Source organism: Olea europaea, chromosome 14, assembly GCF_002742605.1.
Source record: "Olea europaea var. sylvestris chromosome 14, O_europaea_v1, whole genome shotgun sequence".
Lineage (NCBI taxonomy): Eukaryota > Viridiplantae > Streptophyta > Magnoliopsida > Lamiales > Oleaceae > Olea > Olea europaea.
Genome location: NC_036250.1, coordinates 8,227,655 through 8,242,266, shown reverse-complemented (window position 1 = coordinate 8,242,266; position 14,612 = coordinate 8,227,655). Strand labels below are relative to the sequence as shown.

The 14,612-nt window shown below is 39.5% G+C and overlaps 3 protein-coding genes across 3 annotated transcripts; all 3 read right to left on the bottom strand.

The window, feature by feature from the left end:
* Positions 1-221: 221 nt before the first annotated feature.
* On the bottom strand, positions 222-4,682 carry LOC111409030. The gene is made up of 2 exons (XM_023038928.1): positions 4,391-4,682; positions 222-851 (listed from the first exon to the last, which is right to left on the bottom strand). Exons 1-2 carry the CDS (start codon positions 4,544-4,546, stop codon positions 486-488), a joined length of 522 nt encoding a protein of 173 aa, XP_022894696.1. The 5' UTR covers positions 4,547-4,682; the 3' UTR covers positions 222-485.
* An 854-nt stretch (positions 4,683-5,536) lies between these two features.
* LOC111409466 lies at positions 5,537-7,348 on the bottom strand. Its single transcript, XM_023039513.1, has 2 exons — positions 6,971-7,348; positions 5,537-6,847 (listed from the first exon to the last, which is right to left on the bottom strand). Exons 1-2 carry the CDS (start codon positions 7,346-7,348, stop codon positions 5,537-5,539), a joined length of 1,689 nt encoding a protein of 562 aa, XP_022895281.1.
* A 4,886-nt stretch (positions 7,349-12,234) lies between these two features.
* LOC111409029 (uncharacterized protein At4g06744) lies at positions 12,235-13,754 on the bottom strand. The gene has a single exon (XM_023038927.1). It carries the CDS (start codon positions 13,569-13,571, stop codon positions 12,360-12,362), a length of 1,212 nt encoding a protein of 403 aa, XP_022894695.1. The 5' UTR covers positions 13,572-13,754; the 3' UTR covers positions 12,235-12,359.
* Between the last annotated feature and the right edge of the window lie 858 nt (positions 13,755-14,612).

The window sequence follows — 14,612 nt, the reverse complement described above, 5'->3', positions numbered from 1 at the left end:
ATATATTTAATTTGATAGAATATTTTAAAATGTGGGGTTGAAAAATTATTTGACCATGTAGTTAATATTGATTGTTTCACTTTGACTTAGATTAAACCAAACATGGGCATCGCACACAACAGTGTTGTCTCGCATCATTGTTTTTTTGTGCAAGCACTGAATTGACATCAGCTGTTCCCAAAAGCAAATAGTCACAAAAAAGCATAAAGCGAAATAAGGTATTAATCAAATATAGATTCATTTATTATTCTATGATCATGGTACACATAATAAGATACAACCTAACATTTGTGAGCGACAAGATATCTATTCCAATGATTGGCAAACCTTGTGCCACAGATGCCAAGTGTATATCTCAAGTAGAAGGGGATACATCCTCGAAATGGGTCATCATATGCATATGCAAATTACACCACAAACATTGCATGCATTTCAATGAGAGAAAATAGTACTGACAAGCATTACATTCAAAAACCTAATCGAAGTCAGATTTTGCAACACCAGAATGCATAGTGTTCCTCTTTGCGGTGATTGCTAACAAGACCCCCACATTGTAAGCAGACAAAGCTGCTTCCATCTGAGAATGCATCAAGCACGATTTGCTTCCTGCCAGTCTCGGAAAGTATACAAGTTCCTTGAACATTTGGTTCAATGGATCGAGCAATAACAGGGTGCTGAGATGATTCATATTGTGATGGCATGGCCTCTGCAATTGCACATTCGGCAAACAATGAAGCCAGCTCATCAGCAGCAGCACTAGCTTGAACTTTGTTTCTGTAGAGCTCTCGAGCACGGTTAAGAGCTTGAGAAACAGCTTCATCCCCACCTTGTAATCTCATTGCCATCACCACCTGTAAAGTATATCGTATATGGAAATGCTTCAGCCTTCAAGAATAATGCACCAAGTTGAAATTGAAATTATCACATTCTTTTAACATCAAGTTTTATATTCCTAATCTTTCAAATATAAAGAACATATGTTCAAAAGTTTGTTATTCTGTAATCACTTGTCACATAGAATAGGAAGAAACTGAAATGCATGAAAACAAACATAATCCGCAATTCAAATCCATATAAAGATTACCAGGACAACCAAACAAATGCTAGCTTCCTTTCCAAGTCATGTCAGGAAGATGACTATAAAGTTCCCACTTCAAATAGCAAGAGACATAGTAGATTCCACGATGGAAGGATTGATGTTGAAGGGGAGCAAAAGGTGAAAATGTTCCAACAAATCAGTAGAAATCAGAATGAACAAGGGAAGAATATTTGAATACTTTTGTACTTCTTGGGATCCCCAAAATGATGGCCTTGCAGTCAACTCGAAGCATGATTTACATTTATGAATTTTAGGGGGTGTTGGGGAGACATTTTTATGTAAAAATGCATTTTTGAATAGTAAATTGATAGGAAATATGTGGTTGAAAAATAAGGAAAAGTTTTTGATTACATGTAATATTATTTTAATAAAGAATGTATGGTTGAAAAGAAGAGAGAGAAAAATGCATTTTGAAAAAAATGGGTACCAAACGGGGCCTTAGTTTTCAATTTCAAAAACATCTAAAGTGCAATATTTGGTTCAACATACTAACACCTTCAACTAATCATCAGAATGATTAAATAAAGTGGGATGAAATATCACTTCTTAAAATGTGCCAGTCGACTAGAAAAGTCTTACCTACCCATGGCCATACTTTGGAAAATGAGAAGAGTTCACTTCATCACTCAGATTTCTTCCATGTCATGGATTAAGTTTGGTTCCTCCTTTTCTTCCAAAAAAGGAAGAAGGATGTTCTTTAGTGGATCCATCTAATTCCAGTCACGTTCTATACAACATCCTTGACCAGGGCAATAAGAGTGACAAAGATCCTAATTGGCACTGTATTGAAGAGTCAAAAAGCTAGATATTTGGTCTTCAGAAACGAAGTTGCTGCTGCTTTTCTGCTTGTCATTTACAAGAGTATTCTTATATTGATTCATTCTCTTCCATTAATAAATAAACTATTAATATTGAATACAAAGTTCTTGAACTTTCCTCCAATTCTTTTTTCTTCTTTTCCATTGCCTCACTTGTCCTCTTTTTCCCCTCCCTTCTTCTCTACCTTCTTTATTCTCTATACAGTGTCACAACAGTATTTCTTGTCTATTTTACCAAATAACGTAATGGAAATCAGGAAGGCACTGCAAAATACGTTTGGCAAAGCTCATAAGTGCATAAGATGGTCAAACTCTATTTTTATACACATTCTGCAAGACCTAACCACACATTCTAGGAACTACCACTTATAAGCACTTGAAAGCTAAGCCAAGCAAGCAGATTTTAGCTCAACGGAGAATTCATTAGAAAAATAACTCCAACTTAAAAAAATAAAATAAAATAAAATAAATTGATAATGACTGTAATATCTGTGTTGATCCATTTCATTATATTTATCAACATGAGCCACCATGTCGATTTGAGACTTGTGGGGGTAATAATTAAATGAAGATACAATGTTATGCAGTAAAGTGCTGCTGGTATTTTTATCTGCCATATTAACCTCTACTTTCCTACCTATGTAATAAAAATACAATCAATCTCATTAGATTATGTGATAAACTTAACCATCTATAATACAACATAACTAAAAAAATATAATTTTACTATATTTTTGAAGGAATTGATTTCCATTCAAACATCCACCACCACACCTTTTGAGGGAGACTCTCTATTTAATGCTCAATTTACCCTTTGGCTATGACATTTTACAGAATCTCAGGAAATGTCAATCATTCTACTTGAGAACAGTCCTCACATAAAATTTAAAGAAAGTTTGCATGTGGTAATTTATGTGCTTCTCAATCCTTATTATCATTAATTGTGAATTCACCAGTCCTGTGTAAACTATTGGATAAACTCTTCTTTATTATGCTATTATCTCTGGACGTTATCAGAGTTGAGTTGCTATCCCACCACCAACCCCACCCCCACCCCATTTTGCACTGTTCTTTTCATTGGCAATAGTTTCAAAAACTCATTACTAGCTATTGTTCCTATGGACTCTCCCTCATCACATCAAAAACCACCTGCCCAGAACAATGTGGTTTAATCGGAGCCACTAACGGAACTTATCAAGGCTATGAAATGTGAATGTTGTATTATTTCAGTAAAGAATAAATTGCAGATTGTTGATGGTGTTAAAAATGTCAATATGGACTTGAGCAATCAAATTGTAATAGTTCATGTGAGATCGCAAATAAAGATCAATCTTTGCTGAAGCTTTAACGGCCAGATTAATTGGACAAGCCATGTCTTAGGATTTCCTAGTTTCAGTGGTTGCTGAATTTCAAGGTCCAACTATTTTTGTAGAAATTCGCCTAGATATATTTTTTTTTTCTTTTTTTGTTTTGTATCAACAATGCTAGCTATTAACCTTCGTGCAATTGGTTTACTTCACAAGGAAACCTTGTCATTCACCTCATCGAATGGCTCACAAACTTCATCAAATCAATGTGAAGTCATTCTTCTTTTCCATGGATGTTGCCCTACCAAGCCATTAGCCTTGATTTTCTTTCGGCTTTCCTCTCGTCTATAGCAGACTGTGACTTGACTTTTCAAATCGAGCAGGTCTTTTCTCGTCTTGGGCTTTGTTCACCCTTGTAATCCTTCTCTAGCCTATTAGAACCATTAGCCTCGGACACACTACATTCGTGCATTTTTAACATTTTGCTATCAAGACCTCATGCAATCAATTATAGCCTTTTAAGCCCCACACCTTTAATCATGCAATTTAGAGGCCAGAATCCCATGAACAATAGGATTGCTTTGTTCCCTTATTCACCTGAGAAAAGATAGATCATCACGTATGCAACACAAATCATCTTCATTTCTATTTCTAACACCTTCTTTCCCCAACGATCAACGATTCCTCTTCTAAAGCCAACACATCTATTCTTCTCGCAAGCCTTAGTTTTATTACCTTCACTTCAACAAAAACTTTGAAGTTTCATATTTCTCGGTAGTACAAAGTACCCCATCCACAAAGAAAATCGGAAAACTTATGTCTCTAAACTATAATTCTCTTTCTACCTTCATAGTGTTTGTTTTTATATTGTAAATTATCTATTTTTCTTTCACTCATTTACTGGCTAGGTAATGATGTGCTTATACTGTTTCAAATTTTGTGTTTTACAATGCATAGGTTAATTAACAGGGAGAATCAAGAGTTACCACTAGTGGAACTTGTAATTAAAATGCAAAGATTGACGCCAATTAACTTGACACAATTTCAATACAAAAAAGGAGGATCCATTTACCACAGAAAATAATAAACGTAAACTATAATTATATAACAACAACAAATTATCGGAATTTCAAAGAATTAATTCAAGTAAGATAACTAAAAATTACCGCTTGAAGAGACTGAGAAGGCTTGTTTTGATCGATGAGTTGCCTAGCCATTATCAGCAAATTCCGAACAGCGTCAGTCTGGTCGGCATTTACAGCCACCGGTTGCGGCGGAGCGTTTGCCTCCGTTTCCATCATATCAGCGTCCATACCTTCCATGGCATTTTTCAGTTTTCGATTTTAAAGCTTTTATTTTTTATTCCCTCCATATATTATTCAGTAGGTCTTAGTTTATATTACAAATTGGGGACTAGTCTGATTAGAACCAGATCCTTCTAGTAAATTCTCTTTGCTCCTTGAATTTAATTGGTAGAATTTTTTTGGGGGGAAATTTTCAGATAAGGTTCCTCAATTTTGATAAATAGAACACATGAGTTCACAATTTATATTTTTGGCATTCAACCCCTCAGACTTTCAGTTCCAGTTGCAGGGGTCAATTTGTACAACATAAAATAAATAGAGTAATGTTACTTTTATTTTCTTCTATTTTTTCTCTCTCTCTTTTATATCATCTATTTGTACACAATAATGTATTTAGTCAAATAAATAATTGAATAAGCATTTTTATTTTATTTATTTATTGAAATATGAGCACTTCCAGCCAAAAATTGCAATGATACCTGATGCTACCAAAAATCGTACCTACAGATTTTTCGAGCTTGATGACTAATGAAGAGCACGAACGTGATCTTTTGGTACCTGAAACAAAGGCAACGAGGTGTGTTCTCGTCGACCCTCCGATGCTTAAGTCCAAAAGGGAATTATATGCGTGAGGCTATATGCTGGAGAATAATGAAAAANGGTGTGTTCTCGTCGACCCTCCGATGCTTAAGTCCAAAAGGGAATTATATGCGTGAGGCTATATGCTGGAGAATAATGAAAAATGTACCTGAATAATGGCCCAAGGTTCTGCTTTTATAGGAGTAGGTAGTGCACTCCTAGTAGGATTGTGTTGGTTGGATGTTTTTATCCAAGGAAATTCTATTTATAAAGAATGCCCTACTTGTAATGGAATTATTTGACAAGTGGTATAAAGGTTGATATAGAATTCTTGGATGTTTAGGTTTGTTTGTTAGGTACCTAAGTCTTAGAAGGTATGTTGGTGGTATATGTCCCGATGACTAATCTCGAGGACTTGAGAGGTTGATGTTAATATTTACATGAGCTACCTCGAGGACCAAAATACCTCGAGGTCTCAGGGAGATACCTAGGACCATAGTAGAAAGGTGAGATTGAGCATATCGTGGCGAGAGGTTCGGCCTCTGCCCATTTTGTAAAATACTCTACTGCTACAGCAACAAACTTTAATTGGCCTCTTGCCACAGGAAAGGGGTCGAGGATGTCAACTCCCCATTGTTCAAACGAGGCCGAACAGTTAATGTTGGTGAGGTCTTCGGCTGGTGAGTGGATAACATTACCAAACCTCTGGCACCTATCACATCTCTTAACATATTCTGAGGCGTCTTTCTTCATAGTTGGCCAATAGTACCCATATCGTATGAGTTTAAAGGCCAGGGCCCTGGCTCCTTGATGATTCCCGCACACACCTTCATGAACTTCAGCAAGGGCCTGGGATGATTCTAATTCTCTAAGGCACCTTAGGTATGGAAGAGTAATACTTCTGCGAAAGAGGACACCGCTGATCATGCAGTACCTAGGAGCTCGAGCTCTGATGTTTCTAGCCAACCTGGCATCGCTTGGTAGATTTCCACTTGTGATGAATTCTATGATTAGGTCCATCCAAGACGGTTCGTTGTCAATGTCCACGACGTCGGGGATTTGATTGATGCTGGGTTCTGTGATAACTTTGATGTGAACTATTCTGTCCAGGCTGTCTACCCCCATGAACACAAGCCTGGATAATGCGTCGGCTTTTCCGTTGTCCTTTCGAGCAACTTTTGCAATTTCACAACTCTTGAATTTTCGTTGGAGATCCTGAACCTTCATGCAGTACAAACTCATTTTCTCATCTTTCCTTTCAAATGATCCTTCAATATATCCGACCACCAGTTGTGAATCGCTGAATACCTCCATGAACTCGAGCTCAAGGCTAAGGGCTAGCTCCAGAGCAATAACGACGGCCTCATACTCGGCCTCGTTATTGGTTGCTTCAAACTCGAACCTAAGAGAGCATTGAATCTCCGTATGTTTGTCAGGGCTGATGATGATGACCCCTGCACCCGAGCCCGAGGAGTTCGATGCTCCATCTACAAAAATTTGCCAAGTGTTCAAATTGGTGCTCATGCTCGAGCCGTCACCTGGCCCCCGAGGCCTAGGGGTTAGTTCTGCAATAAAGTCGGGTAGTGCTTGGGCTTTGATAGATGGGCATGGTTTGAATTCGATGTCAAATTCTCCAAGCTCGATCGCCCATTTCATCAGTCTTCCTGAGACGTCCGGCTTCTGAAGTATATGCTTAAGTGGTTGATTAGTGAGCACCACAATAAGGTGAGACTGAAGATACTGTCGGAGTTTCCGTGTTGCTATCACCAAGGCAAGGGCAAGTTGTTTCGCCAAAGTATACCTTGTTTCCGCATCTAGTAGGACCTTGCTTACATAGTAGATAGGTTGTTAGACTCTGTTAACCTCTTTCACCAAGACCCCGCTGACCGCGTTTTGAGATACGGCCAAGTACAAAAATAAGGTGTCACCAGGCTCAGGCCTAGTGAGAATAGAAGGAGATGCCAATGTTTGCTTGAGCTCCTGAAAAGCTTTCTCACAGTCTTCACTCCAATCAAAGCCTTGGTTTCCTCTTAGGACTTTGAAGTAGGGATAGCACCTGTCTGATGCTCGGGACATGAACATATTCAAGGCTGCTATCCTACCAGTCAACCTCTGTACCTCTTTCTTGTTCCTTGGTGATTCCATAGATGCCAAGGCTTGTATTTTGTCAAGGTTAGCCTCTATCCCCGGTGAGTGATCATAAAGCCCAAGAACTTGCCCGAAGCTACGCCAAATGCACATTTTGTGGGGTTCAGCTTCATTCTGTACTTTTGCAAGGTGTTGAAAACCTCTTCAAGATCGGAAATATGCTGGTCCACCTATTTTCTCTTGACCACCATATCATCAACGTACGCCTCCACATTCCTTCCAATCAAGTTAGCAAAGACTTTGTTGATGAGCCTTTGGTATGTTGCCCCTGCATTCTTCAAACCGAAAGGCATGACCTTATAACAGTATATGGCGGAATCGGCCATGAATGACATCTTTTCTTGATCTTCCTCGGCCATGAGGATTTGATGATAACCAGAAAATGCATCCAAGAAGCTGTATAGCTTATGTCCAAATGTGCTATCCACCAAGTTGTCAATCCGCGGTAGGGGATAACTATCCTTTGGACATGCTTTGTTAAGATCTGTGAAGTCAATGCAAACCCTCCACTTACCATTGGCCTTCTTCACTAAAACAACATTGGCAAGCCAATCGAGATATTGGACCTCCCGAATGAATTGAGCACTGACGAGTTTGTTAATTTCTTCACAAATGACCTCCCGACGTTCTGGGGCAAACTGTCTTTTCCTCTGCTTTACTGGTCTGGTCCATGGGCTAATGTTAAGCCTGTGGACTGCAATTTGGGGATCTATCCCCGGCATATCCTCAACCTTCCAGGCAAAAACGCCAATGTTGCGGGATAAGCAACCAATAAGTTCTATCTTTAGGGTGGCGTCAAGATCCCGACCAATCGTCACCTTCTTATTATGCTTGAGCTCGATTTCCATCAATTCTTCGACAGGAGCAAGTCTGACTTGTTGCCCGGTCTCGGGCTCCGTCCTCGAGATTTGCATGACGTCGTTATTTATTTCCCGAACGCTGGCAACATAGCATAGTCTGGCAGCTGTTTGGTCTCCACGCACGACCCCAACGCCATTACTTGTTGGAAACTTCATGGCTAGGTGGAAGGTAGACACAATGGCTTTGATCTTGTTCAGGAGTGGTCTTCCCAGAATAGCGTTATAGGCCATTGAGACACGTACCACTTGAAAGGTTATCATCTCCGTAAGCTGTTTCTGGCCAGAACCCAAAGTTAGAGAAAGCTCGACAACACCCTCTGGAGTGATGACTCCTCCCCCAAACCCCTGGAGATGAGTTTTAACCGCTTTAAGCTGCTGAGATGAGATTCCCATTTTGGCAAAAGCCTTTTGTGAAAGTATATTGGCCGCACTCCCGTTGTCAACCAAGAATCTCTTTACTTCAAAATTGGCCACAATCGCTGAGATGACCAAGGCGTCATCATGTGGAAGTGATACACCTTCCAAGTCCCTGGTTCCAAAAGTAATATCCTCCAGTTTTCCATGAGGCATCCAAGAGGCCAAGGCATATTGTCGGGCATATTGTTTTCTTCCATTGTTCGAGTCTCCTTCCGAGGAAATACCCCCAATGATGATATTGATGGTTCCAGCAGTAGGTTGACCATCCCTTTTTGCTTCAAGGGCTCTTTCCCTACCACGATCGTTCCTCGGGCGTTTGTCGTTACCGACGTAGGAACTCAGGAGTCCTCTTTTAATAAGGGCTTCAATCTCCAGTTGCAGGGCCTTATAGTTTTCTGTGGTATGCCCATGATCCCGATAGAACTCACAGTACGTGTTCATGTCCCTAGATTCGGGTGGTGACCTCATTCTGACAGGCCATTTGAGTTCCTTCATATCCTTGATCTCCATCAATATATTTGTTTTCGACGTATTTAAATGCGTGAATGATGTCGGGGGAACCTCCTGTCTCTGTTTTCTTCGAGGTGGTTCTCGACGGGGGTTCGGGTCGTGCTATCGTTTATGCTCGACCCTATCATGGAATGGTCCAACCTTTCTCAGGTTCAGTGTTTCCTCCATATTTATGTACTTCTCGGCTCGGGTAAGAAGCTCGGTCACTGTCTTTGGCGGAGTTTTGGATAAAGACATCTTGAAAGCCTCACACTTTATGGCTTATGTGAGGGCAGAAACTGCTGCAGTTATATGTAGGTCGGGAATCTGAAGTCTTTCCTTGTTGAACCTGGTCATGAAGTCACGTAGGGTCTCATTTTGTCCTTGTCTAAGTTGCATGAGGGAAGTCGCTGTCTTCTTGATGCGTTTACTGCTTGCGAAGAAAGCAGAGAACTTGTCCGCCAAATTCGAAAATGAGGCTATGGAGTTGGGCTCTAAGGTTGGGAACCAATCCCTAGCAGCATTCGTCAAAGTTTGCGGGAAGGCCTTGCACATCACCTGATCCGGTGCGACCTGTAGATTCATGACGTCCGTGTATACGTTAAGATGATTGATTGGATCGGTGGTCCCATCATATTATTTGATCCTAGGATACTTAAATCTATCTGGCAAGGGGAATGTCAATATCTCAGGAGTAAAGGGAGTGTTGGGACTAAATCTTGCTGACCCTTTGTTGCCCTGAAGTAGGGCCACCGTAATTCCTTCTTGAATAATCCAAGCGAGTTCCCTGGACTCCATGGTCACTGATCTCGAGGCCGAGGTCACATGTGGTATGCCCGAGGTCCCTGCTCCGCCATTGTCAGGGACATGTCTCTGAGCTCGAGCATCAGCCATAAAACCCCCCTGGGGTACCGGTGTGGGTGACGGATGCGAATTTCTTTGACTTAGCAGCTGAGTCAGTGTGGCGACCTATTGTCTGAGCTCTTCAAAGGCTCCGGTAGTAACGACTGCCGGCTGGGGCTCTGGCACTTCTGATGATTCCTCTTGAGGAATAGGGATATCCTCAGGAGGAGGTTGGTTTGGAGCGGATGAGCTTGCTGGTGGAAGACTTGAACGTGTGTTTACCATGGCTTTTGGTAGCGATTCCCACAGACGGCGCCAATGATGGTACCAAAAATCGTACCTGCAGATTTTTCGAGCTTGATGACTGATGAAGAGCACGAACGTGATCTTTTGGTACCTAAAACAAAGGCAACGAGGTGTGTTCTCGTCGACCCTCCGATGCTTAAGTCCAAAAGGGAATTATATGCGTGAGGCTATATGCTGGAGACCAATGAAAAACGTACCTGAATAATGGCCCAAGGTTCTGCTTTTATAGGGGTAGGTAGTGCACTCCTAGTAGGATTGTGTTGGTTGGATGTTTTTATCCAAGGGAATTCTATTTATAAAGAATGCCCTACTTGTAATGGAATTGTTTGACAAGTGGTATAAGGGTTGATATAGAATTCTTGAGTGTTTAGGTTTATTTGTTAGGTACCTAAGTCTTAGAAGGTATGTTGGTGGTATATGTCCCGAGGACTATTCTCGAGGACTTGAGAGGTTGATGTTCATATTTGCATGAGCTACCTCGAGGACCAAAATACCTCGAGGTCTCAGGGAGATCCCGAGACCAAAGTAGAAAGGTGAGATTGAGCATATATGGAGTCCTCGAGGTATATCAATATTGGCATCGTCAATACCTTTAGACCACAAATACCATCTTATAGATGATACATCGGGTCTGAAAGAAATAGACGTAAGTTTTTTCATAAATTGAAATTTTAATCCCTAGGCTTTCAAAAGTTACAAACTAAGCCACATGGATTTATAAGCCACTAACTTCTCTGTTTTCATTAATTTCAAAAGTGAAAGTCAAAAGAGAAAGAAAAAAAAAAACACTCAAAGTTGTCGTGATCGATTACAGCAATCTTGTTTAACAAGATTGGGACGTGTTGACATATTGTGACATTACGAAGATAATGTTGAGCTTAAGTTGACACCAACCACCAATTATCGGCTCGATTTAAGGAACATATACAAGTCTCTCACAATTGATGCAAAAGACAGTTGTTAGAGTATAATTTGTTGTAATAATAGTTCCTTATAAAAAGGAAAAAATGAGGATAATTATCTATGTGCTCACTTGGATTTTTGCCTCTTGTTAAATGTTTTACTATGTAGGCGAGGAGGGAACCTACATGCTGAAATTATATATAATCTCCAATGAATATATCTGTATATTTGGTCACTAAAGTTTGTAACGATAATGCTGACATAAAATTATGTAGTACAATACTGTCTGGCATAGAGCAAAGCAAAGTATTGCTATCCACTCATATGCAATCCAAACTTTTCAATTTCTTAATGAAAATAAGTGACGTCCACTGACATTCTAAGCCCTCACAAAATTGAGAATTTTCATTCTCAGTGGGTTAGTTGATTCATTTGCTTTGAAGAGTGTGACTGAACTTTCCAGTAATGGAGTTGATGTCAACCACTACAGGTTCTTGGCCTATAAATTATTGAATCCATTGACAAGCCCCTTTAGTCTCACGTTTCTATTCCTGAAAGTGGACTACTTTTTTTCTCTTCTTGGTGGGGTGGTTGGAGTTATAAAGTCATAAGAAAAATGTACAAGATTGTGTCATGTTTGAGATGTCTTTGAATAAAATGGCATATAAAGGGTAACTATGTTTTCTTATTGTTTCAAATTCCATTAAGGTTGAAGTGCGATAAGTCCATTGTTCTCGACACATTGATCCTCGTGCTATTTGAGGTTATATATTAAAAGGTCAACATTATTGAGAATAGTAGCTCAAATCCTTATATGTTGATCTATATATTGATATTTAATTAATGTGGGATTTTACCCTTAACTTGCTCCCGTAAGATAGTAACTCGTTTTTCAGCAGATCAATCTTGAAATTTGTGTACTCATTTTTTAGTATTAATTGGATCAAGTTGCTCTTTGGAGCTTATTGATCTCTGATACCATATTAAAAATTAGAGTTTCATCTTCAAAAGTCAACATTATTAAAAAAAAGACGAAGGAGGAGGAGGAGCCCAAACACTTATATGTTGGTCTATATTCGGTATTTAACTGATGTGTAATTTTTCCCTTAACACGTATCGTATAGAAACTAAGGCCAAAAGATATAGCAATACTAAGACATATTGAGCATTATTAAAATTATTTCTGTTGTGTTGCACTATTAAACTGCACCGTGATAGTCGGAAAATATTTATGACCCTTACATAACATATAAGCTGAGGATCATGATCACAAGATTAATAAGAAATTAAGAAGGTGAAGGGGCCTTATCAGCTAGAGCTAATGGAGAAGAGCTGAAATGAGGATGCCAACAAGGAATATAATGATATGTCCCAATATAGGGACAATATCTTGGGTGCAAGAAAAATAAAACGCATTCCACCAATGATCTTTGAAATGGCAACCCCGGAATGCAATTTTTCTTCACGTCAAGTACTCTATTCTTGATCAGGCTCATGCAAATTGGCCCAACATGCGTAAAATAGTTATCAGACAGCGATAAATTTGTCAAAGTTTCTACAGCGCATAGAACCTCTGGTACTGTCCCATATAACAGATTACCAGCAAAATTAAGAACCTCGAGCTTCTCAAGGCAGCCCAAGGAGAAAGGTAATGGACCTGTCAATTTATTGTTCCCAGCATCGAACACCACAGCTTTTTTCAAGAACCCCAATTCATATGGCAAACAGCCACTTAAAAAGTTGTTGAGCAGTAAAATTTCTGTTAGGGTGGAAAATACCTTGGAAATACTATGTGGGATTGGCCCGAAAAATTTGTTGTTGGCTAAGGTAAGATAAAGAATATGGTTGCTGCCTATGATGTCAGGGAGCCTGGTCATGAAATTGTTGTTGTTAATGAAAAGTGCATCCAGGTCCTTGGTGAACAACTGCGAGGGTACTGAACCGGTGAAAAGATTGAAACGTATGTCCAAGAAAGATAGGCCATCCATGCCTAAAATGGCAGTTGGGAAAGGCCCTGAAAACAGGTTGTTACTTATGTCAAGCTCGTATAAATAGGGGAGTTTTGCAATGTTTGGAGAGATGATCCCCGAAAATTTGTTGGAGTTGGCGTGGAAGAGGGCTATATCAGGTAGTTGATCGAGAAATCCTTCGAGAGTTGGGGCGCTTAGTTGGAATCCATTGAAATCAATGGAGGCCAGAGCAGTAGCAGATCTGTTGTCTGGAGGACTTTCACAATAAAATCCTCTGTAGTTGCATATATCTGTGCCACTCCAAGATGCAGTGATATTAAGAGGATCTGAGGTGATTATGTTTTTGAATTTCTGAATGACAGGATACACCACGGCTAGTCTTTGATCAGCAAAAATCAACTCACTCACTGCTGGAGGGAGCGCTGGTTCTCCTTCACCACCACTTCCCAGGCCAGCTGTGGCAACGCCAAAAAAAATTAGGATTACCCCAATGATCAAAAGTTCAGTTGTCATCGAATTGCTATTCATTGTCTTGTGTATTGAATTCAATGATATGAAGGCAGTCTAAGAAGTGGCAAATGAATTAGCCCAAATACAGAGTGATAACAAAGGTGGGAATCATAGGTTTTTTATAGTCTCAAACTTCTTAGTGCTGCAAAGTTTCCATTATAATTTGGAATGATTTGGTATAAAATGACAGTTTGATGTAGATTAGTCCACTTTTTATCAATGTAATTAGTGTATTGTGTTGAAAACATGCATCATAACCTTAAAATTAAATTATTAATTATACCAGTTTATACCAGGCAGACTGTATGCACTTAAAGAAAAATAAGTAATGAACCAAAATCAGAAGTTACTAAAGACCATCAGAAAAGCAATTCAACTAACTTCAGTCCTGCACAAACTCCACTATTCATCTGATTTCATATATATAAACCATTTAAAGGGAAGGCTTGGCTTAGCTTTTCGATACTCTTTTTGACATTTTTTGTCGACAAGAATCCAGTTTAATTCTTTTTCTACTTTTCTCCCTCTCCCGCTCTTTCCCTGGTCCAAAGATTGCCTTTATTATGTCGCAGTACAGCTAGCGTAGATTAATATGCATAATTAAGGCACCTTAGGGAGGGACCAGCCGCGGTTTATGTAAACATTTGAAAATGCACAAAGCTAATAAAAATATTAACCAACACAAATGACATTTTTGTAGAAAACATGTTTCCAGGACATTTTCTTTTTTGAAATCCATTGGGGACCCCTCCACCAATCCAACCATGGTTGTCAAGCACATCACTGTGATGACAAGCCTGATGAAAATGTGACATCCTTACTCACTGTACCACAGACGGAGATTTCCAATAAGGACATGATCTGCACGAGACTAGAACAAGGTTCAAACATCAGATCCACTCGATAAATGACTCAGTCATAGTCCTCGACCATCTTAGCACTAAACCTCAAATATATTGATCACGACAGCCTCACTAAGGCGAAACCATTATGTACTCTATTGCCACTGACAATCCTCCTCCATTGTATCCGTTACTCTTTTTATATTTTCCAACACAA

What these genes read in the sequence shown, in the direction of transcription:
- LOC111409466 (XM_023039513.1), bottom strand. Translation starts at nt 7,348, where the DNA reads ATGTGCATTTGGCGTAGCTTCGGGCAAGTTCTTGGGCTTTATGATCAC. An exon ending in GCGGGGTCTTGGTGAAAGAG is followed by an intron (nt 6,848 to 6,970) that starts GTTAACAGAGTC and finishes AAACTCCGACAG; the next exon opens with TATCTTCAGTCTCACCTTAT.
- LOC111409030 (XM_023038928.1), bottom strand. Translation starts at nt 4,546, where the DNA reads ATGGAAGGTATGGACGCTGATATGATGGAAACGGAGGCAAACGCTCCG. An exon ending in CTTCTCAGTCTCTTCAAGCG is followed by an intron (nt 852 to 4,390) that starts GTAATTTTTAGT and finishes TATACTTTACAG; the next exon opens with GTGGTGATGGCAATGAGATT.
- LOC111409029 (XM_023038927.1), bottom strand. Translation starts at nt 13,571, where the DNA reads ATGAATAGCAATTCGATGACAACTGAACTTTTGATCATTGGGGTAATC.